This window comes from Lingula anatina, chromosome 7 (assembly GCF_051362555.1).
Source record: "Lingula anatina isolate TDL-2025a chromosome 7, LinAna3.0, whole genome shotgun sequence".
Taxonomy (NCBI): domain Eukaryota; kingdom Metazoa; phylum Brachiopoda; class Lingulata; order Lingulida; family Lingulidae; genus Lingula; species Lingula anatina.
Window position 1 is genome coordinate 800,118 of NC_141773.1, and position 14,458 is coordinate 814,575.

Sequence of the window (14,458 nt, forward strand, 5' to 3'; positions counted from 1 at the left end):
ATGATAATAAAAAATAATAAAAATTTATTTTACATTCACTATTCATTGAATATTTTAATTCTTTTATTTAGCCCAAACTGCTTTTTAATTAGCTGTGACCTTTATACTTTTAGGCATAAACATTTTGATTGCGTATTTTAATATCTATTATCTTTTAAATTAATATCTTAATATTCATGCCTTTTGATATGCATTTGTCTTTGCACTATTAATGTAATGCTTATCCTTTTGTTCGGAATCTGAAATCATTGTTTCTTAATTTTAAGATCGAGTTAAAAAGCTCGTTATGAGGCATTTAACGAATAATTCAATCATATCATGAATGAGTGACCTCTCACGTGACTTTCAGTGTGATTTTTAGAGCAGAGGTCTAACAAAGTCCGTAATAAACGTTGGTGGGTCCTAATTTTGAAGTAATGTAACTTATGAATCAGCGATGAAGATGGACAAAGATGCAAGGAACATTGTATGCCAAATACTTAGTTCTACTGTCATTGGTATAATTTTAGTTTAATTTTTTTCCTTCAAAATCAACACTCTTCAAAAAATTAAATAAAAAAATTGGGGGCGGCCACGTGAGACGGCATCTTGTTTGTCTTGTTCAAAGCTTCCCGTAAGTGACGCAAATAGGCGCTCAGACTTCTAAGGGATTCCAGAATACCTGTTTGGCAAATGTGCCTTCTACTATCACTCACGTGCGATCACTTTCAGTGAAGTAATGGACGTCTTTTTTTACTCAAAATTTCAGATTGAATCGCTCGTCTAAGATATTTCATTTTGTTCGAAATAGTCAAGCTTCAATTTTTACCATTTTGTAATTCAAGACGCAGGCTTAGCGCACCTCAAATTTTTTTTGCAGGATAAAAACAACTGCCAAGTTGATACTTAAATAATTCGCTATGGAAATGGACAGAAAGCTAGACTGGTCACTTGTATTCAGTATTACGCAAGAAATGCCTTTTTTTACAAAGTGAAATATTTTGCAAGATGGGGAATGCTCTCCGCCATATACTGCATAAGACTCAAGCTTCAAACGAAGGTTTCCACTAATCGCTTCACACACTATCTTTTACCCGATTTTAATCACTTTTTTTCACTTGCTTATGGTACAGATATATTCTGCTTGTTATCTTATGGAGAATTTCAAGAGGTTCTACTCTCCGAAAGATAAAGAATGGTGAAAGAACGTGTTTAACTTAGGCTCATTTTCAGCGATTAGCTATCATCAGATTACAGATTTTAACTTTTTTCATAATTTTGAGAATTTTTTTTTTAATTTAAAGTAAAACAAAATTGGATAACCAAAACAAGGTATTCAAATATGCGAGAGGGGTTGTTCGTAAATTGAAAACAACAATACAGTTAGAAAATGGCTAAAATTTATTATGCAATACAGGGTAAGAAAACATTTAAAACGACACTACATCAAAAAAGTCCAAAAATGGTACATCACTGAACGAATATTCCAGAACAAAATATCAATTACCAAAGTGTGAGTGTTCATTTGCAGCTTCTCAATGGCACCTTTGATATGGAATATATTGAAAGCACTTATCACATTCAGTCGTTAGTATTTACACACACTGCAACGTCTCCTAATCATTTTTTTCATTGTTTAAAATACTTTATAAAAAGACGCTTTGCGCCAACTGTATATATATAAAAAACGTCTAACTATATCTCAAAATTAAGGATTGTGGTCCAGTAAATGGCTAGAAATCATCCTCGTTTGGGGCCCTTCCTCTTGGGTCCATGTTTTGCCGGCCCGAGATTATTAGCCCCCGGCACGTGATTGTGACCACGTGGTCCGCCACGCCCAACAGCGTTCTTGAAGGAGCGGGGCGTCAGGGGATGTGGATGAGACGGCCAACCACCGGGTGTATTCTGCGCTGGGATCGGTCCTTTGCCTGAAATCAACAAATCGGATTGAATTAATTGTAAGGGTTATTATGATTGGTGGATTTTTCATAGTACAAGAAAATGTATTTCGATATTTTCTATCAATTTCAAATTTGCAGAAAACCTATTCGACATCAAAATGAAAAAAGGAACTGATCAAAATAACCCGAGGACCAAATGCCAACTGGAAAGGAATCCATCAGACGAGTAACTCAAACGATGTAATAATCTCAAAATCTAAGACATCCCATGTCGATTGGGCTTGTCTATACCTAAAACACTTAATGAAAATAAACCAGTAAGATTCATCGACGCTTTGTGGTATTATTGCCCCTTCCAATCGGAAAAACATGAAGCTGGGAGACAACTTACCGCCCGGGAAAAAGCAGCATTCAAACAACACGTGCAGAATGTCAAGCTGGGAGCCTGTTCCACAAGGGTAGATCGTCTTGCAAGAACCTTGCTCATTGCACCTGGACTCGAGCTTGGACTTTATCCCGGGGACGGCACTGCAGTTACCATCCGGACAAATAAGGACGTCTTCTACCTAAATTGAAAAGAAATCGAGCATGATGAAAAACAATGTATGAAAACGGAAATTTGGTGTTATCTGTAAAAAAAGTAGTGGCTAAAATCAGTAGTAACGCAGAATTTTTGAAAAGCGTGTGAGTCCTGTTTTTTTTTTTTAATTAAAATTCTGCACATTACACTTCACATATAAAACGTGGCCAAAACGGCAGGTATTGAAACGTGCTGTTTAAATGCTATTATATCACAAACATATTGTTTGTCTATGGCGAATTAAGTTCCATTTCTTTTTCTTTAAAGTCTGTACAAATCATCACGGACAAAAGAACAAGTTTTGCGAAACAAGATGGAGTCTTGGTAAATTTTTGGAAATAATATGCTCGGTGCCATATACGCACTCTGATGTATCTGGTATATTTATCTTCGGGACAGTAGAGTTGGAGAGTAGTGGTTGTTCTGCAGTCGATGTGGAAGTCGTGCTTGGAAGCTGGAAGAGCAAGGTACTAGGTAAATGACAGCGCACTGCACTTAAATGTAAATATACGTATATTTTTATAGTAAGCTGCACGACGTTGACATTTGAAAAATTACACCAACACCAAGACCACAATAATGTTTTACTATTTAATTGAAAATAAATTTACCAAAACGAAATGATGGAAACGTTTTAATCAATCGCCAAATCCTGGGGCACTGGCCTTTCAGCCATTTGGTGTAATGGAAGTCAGAGGTACAATAGAACTGTGAATGAAGCTATTCAACCAGCCCTTGCTGAGGACCCTGCCAAGGACCCTTCACCTACCCCAGCAGCAAAACTGGTTACACTCCTGGGTTTCAGACTGCTCCTCCATACCGCAGACAGCAGCGTTCAGACAACGCCGAGTTCTGGACTGAGTACCGCCGCCACATGTAGCTGAACAGGTGCCCCAAGCTGTCCACTCAGTGTAGTCAGAACCTGAAATAAAAAAATATATTAGAAATATTATCAACTACGTTAAAAGTAAGCGCTGTAACTTAATTTGTAATATCTTTAATACAAAATTTGTAATATCTTTAATACAAATAGGTTATGGTACACACGCACACAGAGAGAGAGAGAAAGAGAGAGAGAGAAGAAACTTTTTATCGGCCATCTTTTTATCCTCAAGAAGTAAAGTTAAATAAACAGATTGATAAATTAATACATTAAGGAGAGAAACATTTGCAACAGTTGTTAGTATTTGGATCTTACCCACGGTCCAATCCACGTCGCCAGTCTTACAGAGGGAAGAGCGGAAACTGGCGCTAATTTGCGCCAAGTCGTCGAAGGACTCCGCCAGGTATAGCTTCTCGTTGAGAGGCTCACTGGCGATGTACTCCAGTTCGGCCATATTGTAGTTACCGATGCCAATCACCAAGACACTGTAGTTCGCTGCTTTCACCTGAATTTTGGGGTTTCATGAAAGTATTAGAGATTAATATTTTGTGGAAATTTTCATGCTGTAACACATTATATTAACCAGTATCACCATCCTTACGTGAGAAGAAAATGTTACCGTTATATTAAAGGGATGAACCGTATAGATTTGTCGGAAGCAGAAGCTTATGTTATTGCAGTAATTAAAAAAAACATACCTCTCCGACAAATAGCCGCGGTATCGTCGGTTAAAATAAAATATTCCTACTCATCCCCCCAAAAAATTAACAATTATGTTCTTTCATATAAATCATAATAAATCTTACCGCATCTGCCGCTACTGTTGTGAGTGAACCATTGGTAGACGCGCCATCTGTCAGTAGAATAATTATATCCTGGACATCCGGGCGGTTGCCATTGGCTTCTTGCATGGTATGAGATCTGAAGACGGAGGCAGATCATTTTTTCAAAATCTGAGATCAAGTTCTTAAACGTAAGATATGGAAAGTGCCTAGTTGCGAAATTGTCGCCCGAGATTTTTTTAACCGTTTTATTTTTCTTCGTGACAATCATACCATTAGAATGTGTTATATGAAGCACTTACGTTTCAATACCACCATATGCGAAATATGGTACCATTGTATATATTATATTGTTAATTTATAAAGTTAGACAGACTTACACAACTAAATTCAAGGCCTTGTGTGTGTAAGTATAGCCCCTGTAGTAGTTCATGTCGTCCACCATCTTTAGTATGTTTTCCAAGTCGTAGGAGGAGTTAAGATCGAACTCTACCTGTAATTCAAAGGCTTAAACTACAAAACTGCTAACACGAAACCAGAATTAACTTTAAAGGGATAATAACTTCGTTTTGGCCAAAAAATGAATTTTCCTGGAGTAAACAACAATTTTCCCATTCTTACCAATGGTTGAATCCATTTTTACATTCAAAGCTAGTCCCTGGTTTTTTTCTAAAAAGTTTGGTTTTTTTGTTAAAATCTCTTAAGAGATTATAACAGAGTACAGCCATCAATGGAGGTCACGTGGTCTGAAGACAAGCTCATATATCAGAATAATAGCTATAACTGCCGTTTTTGTGGTAAAACAATATATTATATTTCTATATTTCACAATGTTTTTATTGTGAAATATTGATATCATATGAAGAGTTATTATCCCTTTAAGTAGCACGCTACCGTAACATCTGTAAGTCAGTAAAATAGTAACTCAAGGGACCTTTCCCATTGATACATCTGCCTACGTAGATCGGCCCAACTCTGCGGGGACTCTCGCCAAGTGCAATCAGCTTAACAGATTAACACGTCTCCACCTGGCGTTAAGTAGAGTACAGAAAAGCTGAAGATTACACGAACACGGTGGAAAAAGAGAAGGTGTTGCATTCAGTTAAGCTGATTGCACTTAGCAGGAGATCCCGACGTAGTTGGGTCGATTCACGTAGACCGATGAGTCTATGAGAATCGGGTCTTAATTGAACGACAGTTATGCGCGTATTATTACCACATTTTTTATTTTAAATTCACCACGTTAACGTGCATGTGAATCAAGCTGCAAGGAGGAGTATAATTACCCTAGCTTCGTTACTGAATTGGACCAGACCAAACCGACTGCCGTCTTCTCCTATAGCCAGAGAGCTCATGGTCATTTTGACGAACGCTTTCAGCAGATCGAAATTGGCCTGTTTCACGCTTCCACTGCCGTCCAGCACGAAGACCACGTCTACTTTAGGTTGACACACTGAAAACATTCAGGTTAAATTTGTTACTCATTCAATGAATGGGGGTATTGTGTGGCAGCCCAGAGGTCAAGGTTAGAGGGTCCAGGGTTAAGGTCAGAGACGGAGAAGTTAAATATTAAAAACCAAGTCGGCACGCACTGGCCACACGGTATTTAGGACAGAAAATTATTCGTAGGCTTCACTGCTATCGCTGGTCATTGGAACGTTACTGCTGGATCTTGAATAACATATCTTTCAAAACTAGACTTCGGATTTTCTTTTATCAGGACATAACTTATTAAAAACATTTTAGCATATAACACCCCAAAATGACACCGATAATACCGCACACGATAAAATTATTTTTATTGTACAGTTTCTTAACCGCTTACCTAAACAAGGGTAAACCTGCTCTTCGACTCCGTATCCACCGCAGCTACTTTTCTGATAATACCGAGTTCTTGTTTTCATGTTGGTGGCGGTGCACTCCGACCATTCGCTCCAAGGGAAAACGTCATTAACGCACGCCACCTGCATCTGAAAACCGACGTTATTTCCGGCAGTGATGTTCCTATCCGGAGTGCACGTGCCTGCAACGTTGTCGATGATAGCGACGGGCTGAACTTGTGAAGGGTCACTGAATAATGAAGAACAGTTTCTGTTGTCAATATACGTCCATTCGATCGTATCATCTAAATCTTTAAACACCGATCTTTCATATTTGTTGAGCAAGATGTCAAACCTTGCAGCAGTCGAAGCTTTACTTTGCAACTATGTCGAAACATAACATACGTGGTACTCTTTTCAAATGAAAATTAAACATTTTATTGCAAACAAACCCCTTTTCTACATTATGAACTCTAGCATTCACAAGAATTAATTTCAGGACCAGTTTTAAAATCTCTCCGCAGCGTATTTGACTGATGTGAAGCACACCAGAAATAACGTAAATCTTGTTTCACGTACGCTTGTTTTCACAACTTACGTAGAATAGATGGAGCATCCAACAATCTTGGGAGCAATAAAGTGATCAGGACAGCCGATAGAGGGCAGCAGCTTATCCTGCGGGTCGGTGCCATTCACTCTATCGCTGTATTCTGCATAAGTGTATTCATTCGTGTCACATCTTTCCAAACACGTGATAACAGCCTGAATGGCAATGAAGTACAATTGTAAAGGTAACGTAATGAATACTTGCAAGATCGAGCTTTTATAAGTTCATTTTTCAATATATTATTCATAATATTGAGTATAACAATCCTCTGTTTTAACTCCGTCGCGGTACCAAGGTTTAAGTGCGGATTTGTCTACAAGCGGCACAGCGAAATGCCTTCTTCAACAAGGTTCAACAGAAGATGGACTTAGGGTTTGAGTTTGAAAAAATCGCTACGAACGAGAGGCAGGAAGTGAAAGAGTTGGAGGCAAAGAAAACATACAAGTGTATAACTTACTTGGATTCGTGGAGTACCTATAGTTTGTGTGCTTGTAGCAATACAAAAGACAACGCCTGGATTGTTGGAATCGAACTTGAGCTGCGCCTTACACTGGCCTGGAGCCATCAGATTGATACATTCGCAGCTTGATGTGAAGGTAGTCGCTGGACACGAAGTGAAACTTACGCTATTGACTGCTCCGACACTGACTAAAAATATCAACAGTTGAGACAGAAGTGAGAGGTAGCCAATGAATACGAACAGTTCTTAAGTAGATTCCTTTCTGTAATCAAGAAATGGTACCGGTAGTTACGTTGGTTTTATATATTCACTTTTAAATATTCACTTGCATAGATGCGAAAAATGATCACTTTAAATTTATTAGAGTTAGAATAATATTAAACAGTTTAAGAAAAAAAAATTTCATCAGATAAAGCAATATCAAAGAGGGTAATGATTCAAGTTATTACCAAAACTTCCGTCACAGTTTTGCTTTATGCCGCTGATCACGACGCCCGGCATAGAGGCAGTAGATACCATTCGAATCATCCTCTCTGTGACGCCAATGCAAGTCCCGGTCCCATATGTAAAGGCAGCGCATCTTAATATCTGAAAATAAAATAAAATCACATTGCTGTTCGACCACGTCTGTTCATTTGTGTGCGTGTCTGCATAGAGGGTGTTAAACAATCCCGTTACTTGTAGCACGTTGCTTCGCCTTATCTAGGCTGACATACAACGATGACTTCAGGTGCATTTTACACCCCAAAATCCCTTTCACACCAATATAGCTTAGCTTGGAAATCCAAACTAAACGCCTAAATGTTAAGTATTCGAAAAATAAAAATATTTTAACGCACAAGATTGAAATAAAGAAGAACCGGGCACGGGGCGCGCCCAATATCTCTGAACGTTTTTGACTGACCTTGTTGCAACCCAGTTCACACGCCTTCGCGGACATTGCAGTCGGTATTTGGAACACGTCATAGCTGTACTCCTGACCAAGAGCAGACACCACGTGGTCAGGCAAGTATAGATAATCACATTTGGGTACAAGTTCCGCAGGAACACCTAATGGAAAAAAATTATCATGTATCTGTATATCAAAAAGCAAGTTCAAAATGAGTATGCTGTAAATAACATATGGAGATTACTTAGTTTTAAAGATTTGAACAAGACACCGTTTTTGGAATAGAAAGACCTTTTGGTAAATAAGCAAAGACTTCTTTTTGGCGCAAGTTTCTTTGTCCAACCGACCCAGGTCTGTGTGAAAAAAGTAGGGGTTTAAAATATATTTTAGAAAAGCCAAAGTCATTATCAAATCATTCGTAAAGAGATAAAGTCAACATGTATTAAACAAACAATTCTGAAAGTAATCTTACCATATATAAAGGCCGAAAGAAGACCCCCAATCAGGAGTAGATGCCAATGGCTCAACATGTCTGGAGATCTGAAAAATGATTCAAAATTATCATTCCAAAAAACATGTAATTTTCACACTTTCGAAACCCATTTGTGACAACATGTTCATTTTCTTGGTAGTTGGCTCAAACACGATATTTATGAAACACAAGTTGGGATGTTTTTGTACCGTTATGTTACGGGCTACCGGCCAGTGAGCATTACTGAGTACTGTAACAATATCTTCTCACATCAGTCTGATGCAGGTCTAGGTTGAGTATGAAAACCGTCCAGCTTGTGTTTAATAAATATCTATATAATGACGAAATCTTGGCGTTCTATCTAAGTATACCACGAAAGTATAAATACATAAACGAAAGCCAAAAAACAGTAGCTGTTCACGCGCCTGTTCGACAAAGTTTTGTCTTTTTTACTTCAGCTACATATCAACTTCATCGGACGTCATATCTGGCCTCGAATGTTGATAGCACAGGGAAGCAAGCGCAGCAAACAAACTCAAATCTGAGGCAACAAACGCTACGATGAACGACAATTTCGATTCAATCTTATAAATGCCAAATTACCAATGACCTAGCAAGAAACGCAGCAAAAGGTTCATACAAAACACATCCAGTATAACCCTTGAAAAGAAGCTAAGTTTTCCTCTTTAACATCGTTATCTAAAACATAAGCAACTTACCAATATGTTGGAGGTCTCTTCTTTTAGGTATCTTCAGGCAGTCCAAGATATTCTGTCACCGTTCAGCAAGTACACCAAATTCGCCGCACGGACGCTCTTTTATCCAGCAGTCATCATTATCAGCTCTCACGTCACGTGACGTTTGGGCGATCTCATTATTTAAAAGAGGTGACAGATGTCCATGAAATTTACGTAGTGCAAAGGACTAATGCTGTTTCAGATAAAAACATTTGAATTTTTCAATCTGTTTTTCAAAGATAAATATTCATATTTCAAGAGTAAACTTTCATTCAATTAAGTATCATAGATCTCAGACATATTATATTTCCGCAACCCTGTCAAAATAAACCCGGCGAAATCATTCGGTCTGGTCGTCACCTGAACAACTGCTCATGGTCGTGGACAACGTATTGTTCTCCTCCCTCCAGATCGTTATCAACCCCGCCTCTCTCCCCAGCAGAGAAAGAGAGGACTTGCAATTTACTAAACCGATTCCGAAACGAAAATGCCAAACATCTCATTATAATATTGTCGTACAATTTTTCAACGCACACGCCAAAATGAGAATAAATTAATTTGAGTCTAGGGTTTGATAAAATATTGGGCCATTCTGAATATAGAATAATCTTTAGGGATAGATCAAACTTGCTTCTGATTTACCTCCATCCTGTGTTTCGCAGGTGAGTCTTTCTTAGACCACGATACAAAAAAAGAAAAAAATGGCCCCATGTTTCTAGAAATATCTGCAGCTCAGGGTGAAAAACACGTGCAGAGGCAACCTCTAGGGCACGCTTGTGGATTTCTGTTGCATATAATAAACACACCAAGAAGTGGTATCTCACCGTTTAATTTGAATTTTTTTAGTTATTGAAGTAGTACATCTGGCCATTATATGAAGATATATTTGTTAATTCACAACTTATATTAATTATATAAAAAATGTCAAGTACAGAATACATCATTGTATTGATATTATATTTTATAGTACAAAGTCATGTTAATTTATGTACCGATAGTCATACAGAATTAAATTGAACTGAACTGAAATAACCGTGGAGTGGAGCAGAAAGAAACAAGGCTAATATTTCCCGGGAGAGAATTTTCAAAGCTTTCCACACTGTTAACAGCCAGCGTTTATGATATCGTCTGGTCATTGGTATTCCCTTGTGATGTACATGTAATAGTGGGTTCATTGGGTATTTTGAAAAGATTTGTATTTTTGCTTTATTTTCATTCTCTGAAGCTGTATTGTGAAACAATTAAATATCTGAGAGTAAAAAATAAATATAACAGTTGTTTTGGCTAACTTATTATTGAGAGAGAGAGAGAGAGAGAGAGAGAAAGAGAGAGAAGGAGAGAGAGAGAAGATGCCGGCTGAGAGAGAGAGAGAGAGAGAGAGAGAGATGCCGGCTGAGAGAGAGAGAGAAAGAGAGTGGGAATAAAGAGAAAGAGAGAGACAGGGCACGTTTGAGAAAGAGTGAGGAGTGTTTGAAAATAGAAATATCATACACTTTCGTTGACCTGCTTCTTTCGCTTCTTGACGATTCGGTGTCAAGCAGGTCTAAAAATATTTTAATTTGCGTTTATGCTGTTGTCTGATTTTCGTCTTCCCTTCAAGAAGCGCCTTATGACAATTTTGTTTACGACGCAGTCAACCTCCTGAGTCAATACCAGGAAGATACCTTGGCCAATTACTGAGTTTTGGAGCACTTTCCTGCTGCGATCAAACACAGATTCGAGAGTTGCTCACACCTGAAAGATAATGAGTGCCAAAACTAATTATTAGACCAAGACATTCATTGTACTGACTGTGGTCCAGTGAAGCAAGGTTTGTACACATTTGATTTCATCACAGATAATTAAGATTTGGCATCCAGTAGTTAACATTTGGAGCAGTTGTCTATGATGTAAGTTGGAAGAAGACTCAATTGAGACACTGACATCTGGGACAGGTTGCTCACACGAACTTTGGCCCGAAAACTCATCTTTTATTTTTAAGATTAAGCAAGTATACTCTACTACAGTGTAAGATAAATCCAAAACTGTCCGCCTAAATAAAATCAGTGTTCATATAAAGGAGAAGTCGGTCTTAACTTTGGTCTAAAAAATGAACAATGTCTCTCTGGTTATACTTTTTCACCTGATTGGATTACTGCATGTGCCGATCATCTTAGCTCAAAACAGACTAACATTTTGTCTAAAGACAAGGGTAAATCTTAAACTAAAGTTCGTTAAGGAAGCGGGTCTGACAAACACGAAGATTTTTCACCATTGCTAAGTATAAAGTCAGACATATTCGTTTAAAGAATATAGATTCTTCACATCTGGGAGTTACCGGCGCGTCTTAAAATTCAACTACAAGCCGACATTGCGGTCTCAAAAAAAAAAAAAAAAAAAAAAAAAAAAAAAAAAAAAGAAAAAAAAAACATCGTTAAGTTGTTCCGACTGCCCTTGTCACACTGATCACCGAATCTGATATAAATGTTTGACTAGAACCTGCACAGGCCAGGACACCAGGACGGAATTCCTTCATCATATCTGACTGTAAAATGTTTAATTCAATTCTGAAGTCACTTTGAAATTAAAGGACAAAATGAGGGCCCGCAGAGAGGCTATCCACATAATATGGTATATTAGGTGTACGAAGCTTGTCATAGATGGAATTCTCTAGTTAACGTGGAGCATCTCTACCCTCTGATATGGTGCCCAGTATAGTATAGTATACAGATTATACACCTGATGCACGAAGAAAAGTCGATTCATTTACTATGTAAGATGGTTTTGTACTAGGCTTGGCAAGTATGTCCAAAACCAGTCTTATGAGCCACAATTAACTAAAACTTTTTTTTCATTTTATGTAACAGACGCATTATTTGGTGCAAGATTACATCGTCAAAGGTGTGATATCAAAACCTTTAAAAAACTGCTAGAATACAGCCTGTCGGTAGGTTGAATGAACTTTTGGCTATTATTATTATTAGTGCGATGGATGAAGTTAGATATAACATTTAGATTTTTATTAAACAAATGCTTTTTAGTACATTGAAAAGTGTTAAAATTACACACAGCGAGCGCGGATTCCTTATGACGCATATAACGCTGATTACTTTCTTATACATCATGTCATCGTGCCAAGGGACCAACCATAAAAGAGCTTTAAAACTGCGCTTTCTTCGAATTTCTGTTCGTAAATTTGATCTTCCCACCTGTCCCTGTAGTTTGTAAAAATCCCCCAAATGGCGTAGTAATGTATGGCTGCTGTGCGCGCTATAGCACAATTATTCAAATGAGTTGCCGTAAACAACTGAGGGTTACATGCATATACATAGCACAAAAAGATATCTGTTCAAATATCAATTTTTGGAAATATGAAACTATGCATTTCCCTTATAACTTTAAAAAGTTATGCTGGTTTTATGGCAAAAATTAACTTAAAATACATCTTTAGCAGCTCCTTGCCTCTACGACGTCTTGTACTTCCTCTCCACAAGCTTTTGCTGGTTCATTGAATATATAGCGATCTAACTTCAACGGATCCAGGGTTTTGGGGATGGGGGTATCAGAATAAATCTAACGGTAGGCTCCCCACACCCACCCTCTTCCAATGGTTTACATGTGCACTTTATTTTGCAGAAAAGTCGCATCATTTAACTAGAGATATATCTGTTAATATAGAGTGAAAAATCAATCTGTGTCCCTGGTAGAGGGTACCCTACACACGACTGTGCGTGAATGTATCAGCGATTAGTTTATCATTGCGCCGGAGAAGATCTCAACTGTCGCAATCGGCGGACAGGACACTGCTGAACGCTAACCCAGCAGACAAAATCCTCGCAAATGGAGGGCCTACTTTTGTAGTACATCGACACTTAAAATTAAGAGAAGAAATGCACATTTGAGAGGGGTCCCAAGGAAGAGCGTACTCTCATCATAGGTTTATGATAAGCAGCTTTTTCTTTAAAAAATGTCGCCTGTCAGAAGCAATAAAAACAGCACTGTCGATGACATAACTGGCAATATAATTCGATTAAAACAGGACTTGGTTTTCATACTATTGCCAGTTATGTCATCGACAATGCTGTTTTTATTGCTTTTTTGACCCTCTTTTAGGAGGGTTTCCTCAGTACAGTGTTGTTTGCAAAATAAATCAATAAAGATAAAGTAACAGTATCATGAATTAAAATCTGAAAATGCAATTCTAGGAATATGGCCTTCTAGGTGTCACATTTGTGAAAAGGCTCTCATATGCAAGATTACCTTATAAGTTTTACTTGTAACTTTTTAGGCGAAAATACTGATTTTGTGTCCAACGATCTCCTGCAAATTGTACCGAAATGCACCAAACTGAAAGAAATTCTCTGATAGCGGCTGTTGCTGTGGGGGGCTGGGGGGGGGGGGGGGGGCAAAATGTTGGTCCCCTCACTTTAGCTATTCTGGAACTGTCAATGAATCCAATGACAGACTATAAAAGAATGTTTTATTTTTGACAGTACGGAGAAACAATTAAAATATTCTAATACTCTGAAATTGATCGAGCTTTATATTCAAAACTAGCAACCACAAAAAAGGCCCTTCGTAGGTGTCTAAATAGCAACTGAAGTCAGGAAACTAATCACACAATTATTCGTAATGGCAGGTTTATACATGTTCTCCTTCCTCGTCTTCAACTTCATCGACAGCTGGTTTTAGGGGGTGTTCCTTGAGACTCGTAGACCACGAGCAATTCTAATTGTTTAAGAAGTGGCAATCACACAAGGAGGAAGAAGGTAGTTATTATTCGACTATAAGCAAGAAATACAACTGGTACTGTCGATTTAGATAACATCATATCAAATTATAATTAATACCCAGTGCACATTTTCTGCTCACGCCCCCCTCCCCCCTCCTCCGCGTCACCTGAGAATGGTATCGGTTTTAACAAGAAAAAAAGAAAAAAAAAAAAAGGTCAAACCAGGGATAGGCATGGGGAGGGCGTTTGATACTGAATATCAATAACTACAGTGTTAAATCCTTGCGAACTTATCAAACAAGAGATCTCTCCTGAAATACGTTTCGCAATTAAACTGTTTTGTAACTGTTGTTTTTATTGCAGCAGCACCACCCCCTTTCCTTGATGCGCACCGACGTCTCCGAATTTTTCATTAATCACACAGTTCACGGGCTCATATCTAAATCTGTTATGGCCCTACCCGTATGAGGTTTAATGAAATCCACGTGCAAGGGCACAAGTGGCAGGAGTTATTTCCCAAATTTCAGGATAGCGGGAGTTGTGTCTCATAAATTCGTCAAGTGCTCTCCGAGCAGGTGGTATCGGAGCCGTACCAGGTGGTTTGATCAACTTTGATTCAGAGGGGGCAGATTGACAA

General features: G+C 38.2%; 1 protein-coding gene across 1 annotated transcript; it reads right to left on the reverse strand.

The window, feature by feature from the left end:
- Positions 1-1,362: 1,362 nt before the first annotated feature.
- Positions 1,363-9,252, reverse strand: LOC106178864 (uncharacterized). The gene is made up of 15 exons (XM_013562217.2): positions 9,093-9,252; positions 8,374-8,441; positions 7,917-8,062; positions 7,462-7,600; positions 7,010-7,200; positions 6,544-6,707; positions 5,951-6,195; positions 5,412-5,578; positions 4,506-4,618; positions 4,150-4,264; positions 3,659-3,848; positions 3,230-3,382; positions 2,826-2,914; positions 2,272-2,446; positions 1,363-1,907 (listed from the first exon to the last, which is right to left on the reverse strand). Exons 2-15 carry the CDS (start codon positions 8,429-8,431, stop codon positions 1,720-1,722), a joined length of 2,133 nt encoding a protein of 710 aa, XP_013417671.2. The 5' UTR covers positions 8,432-8,441; positions 9,093-9,252; the 3' UTR covers positions 1,363-1,719.
- Between the last annotated feature and the right edge of the window lie 5,206 nt (positions 9,253-14,458).

Excerpts from the sequence above, each read along its gene's own strand:
- LOC106178864 (XM_013562217.2), bottom strand. The coding sequence starts at position 8,431 with ATGTTGAGCCATTGGCATCTACTCCTGATTGGGGGTCTTCTTTCGGCC. Across the intron at positions 6,196-6,543 it reads GGATGCTCCATCTATTCTAC|TGACCCTTCACAAGTTCAGC; the intron begins GTAAGTTGTGAA and ends TTCATTATTCAG. Across the intron at positions 4,265-4,505 it reads AAGGCCTTGAATTTAGTTGT|ATCTCATACCATGCAAGAAG; the intron begins GTAAGTCTGTCT and ends CTCCGTCTTCAG.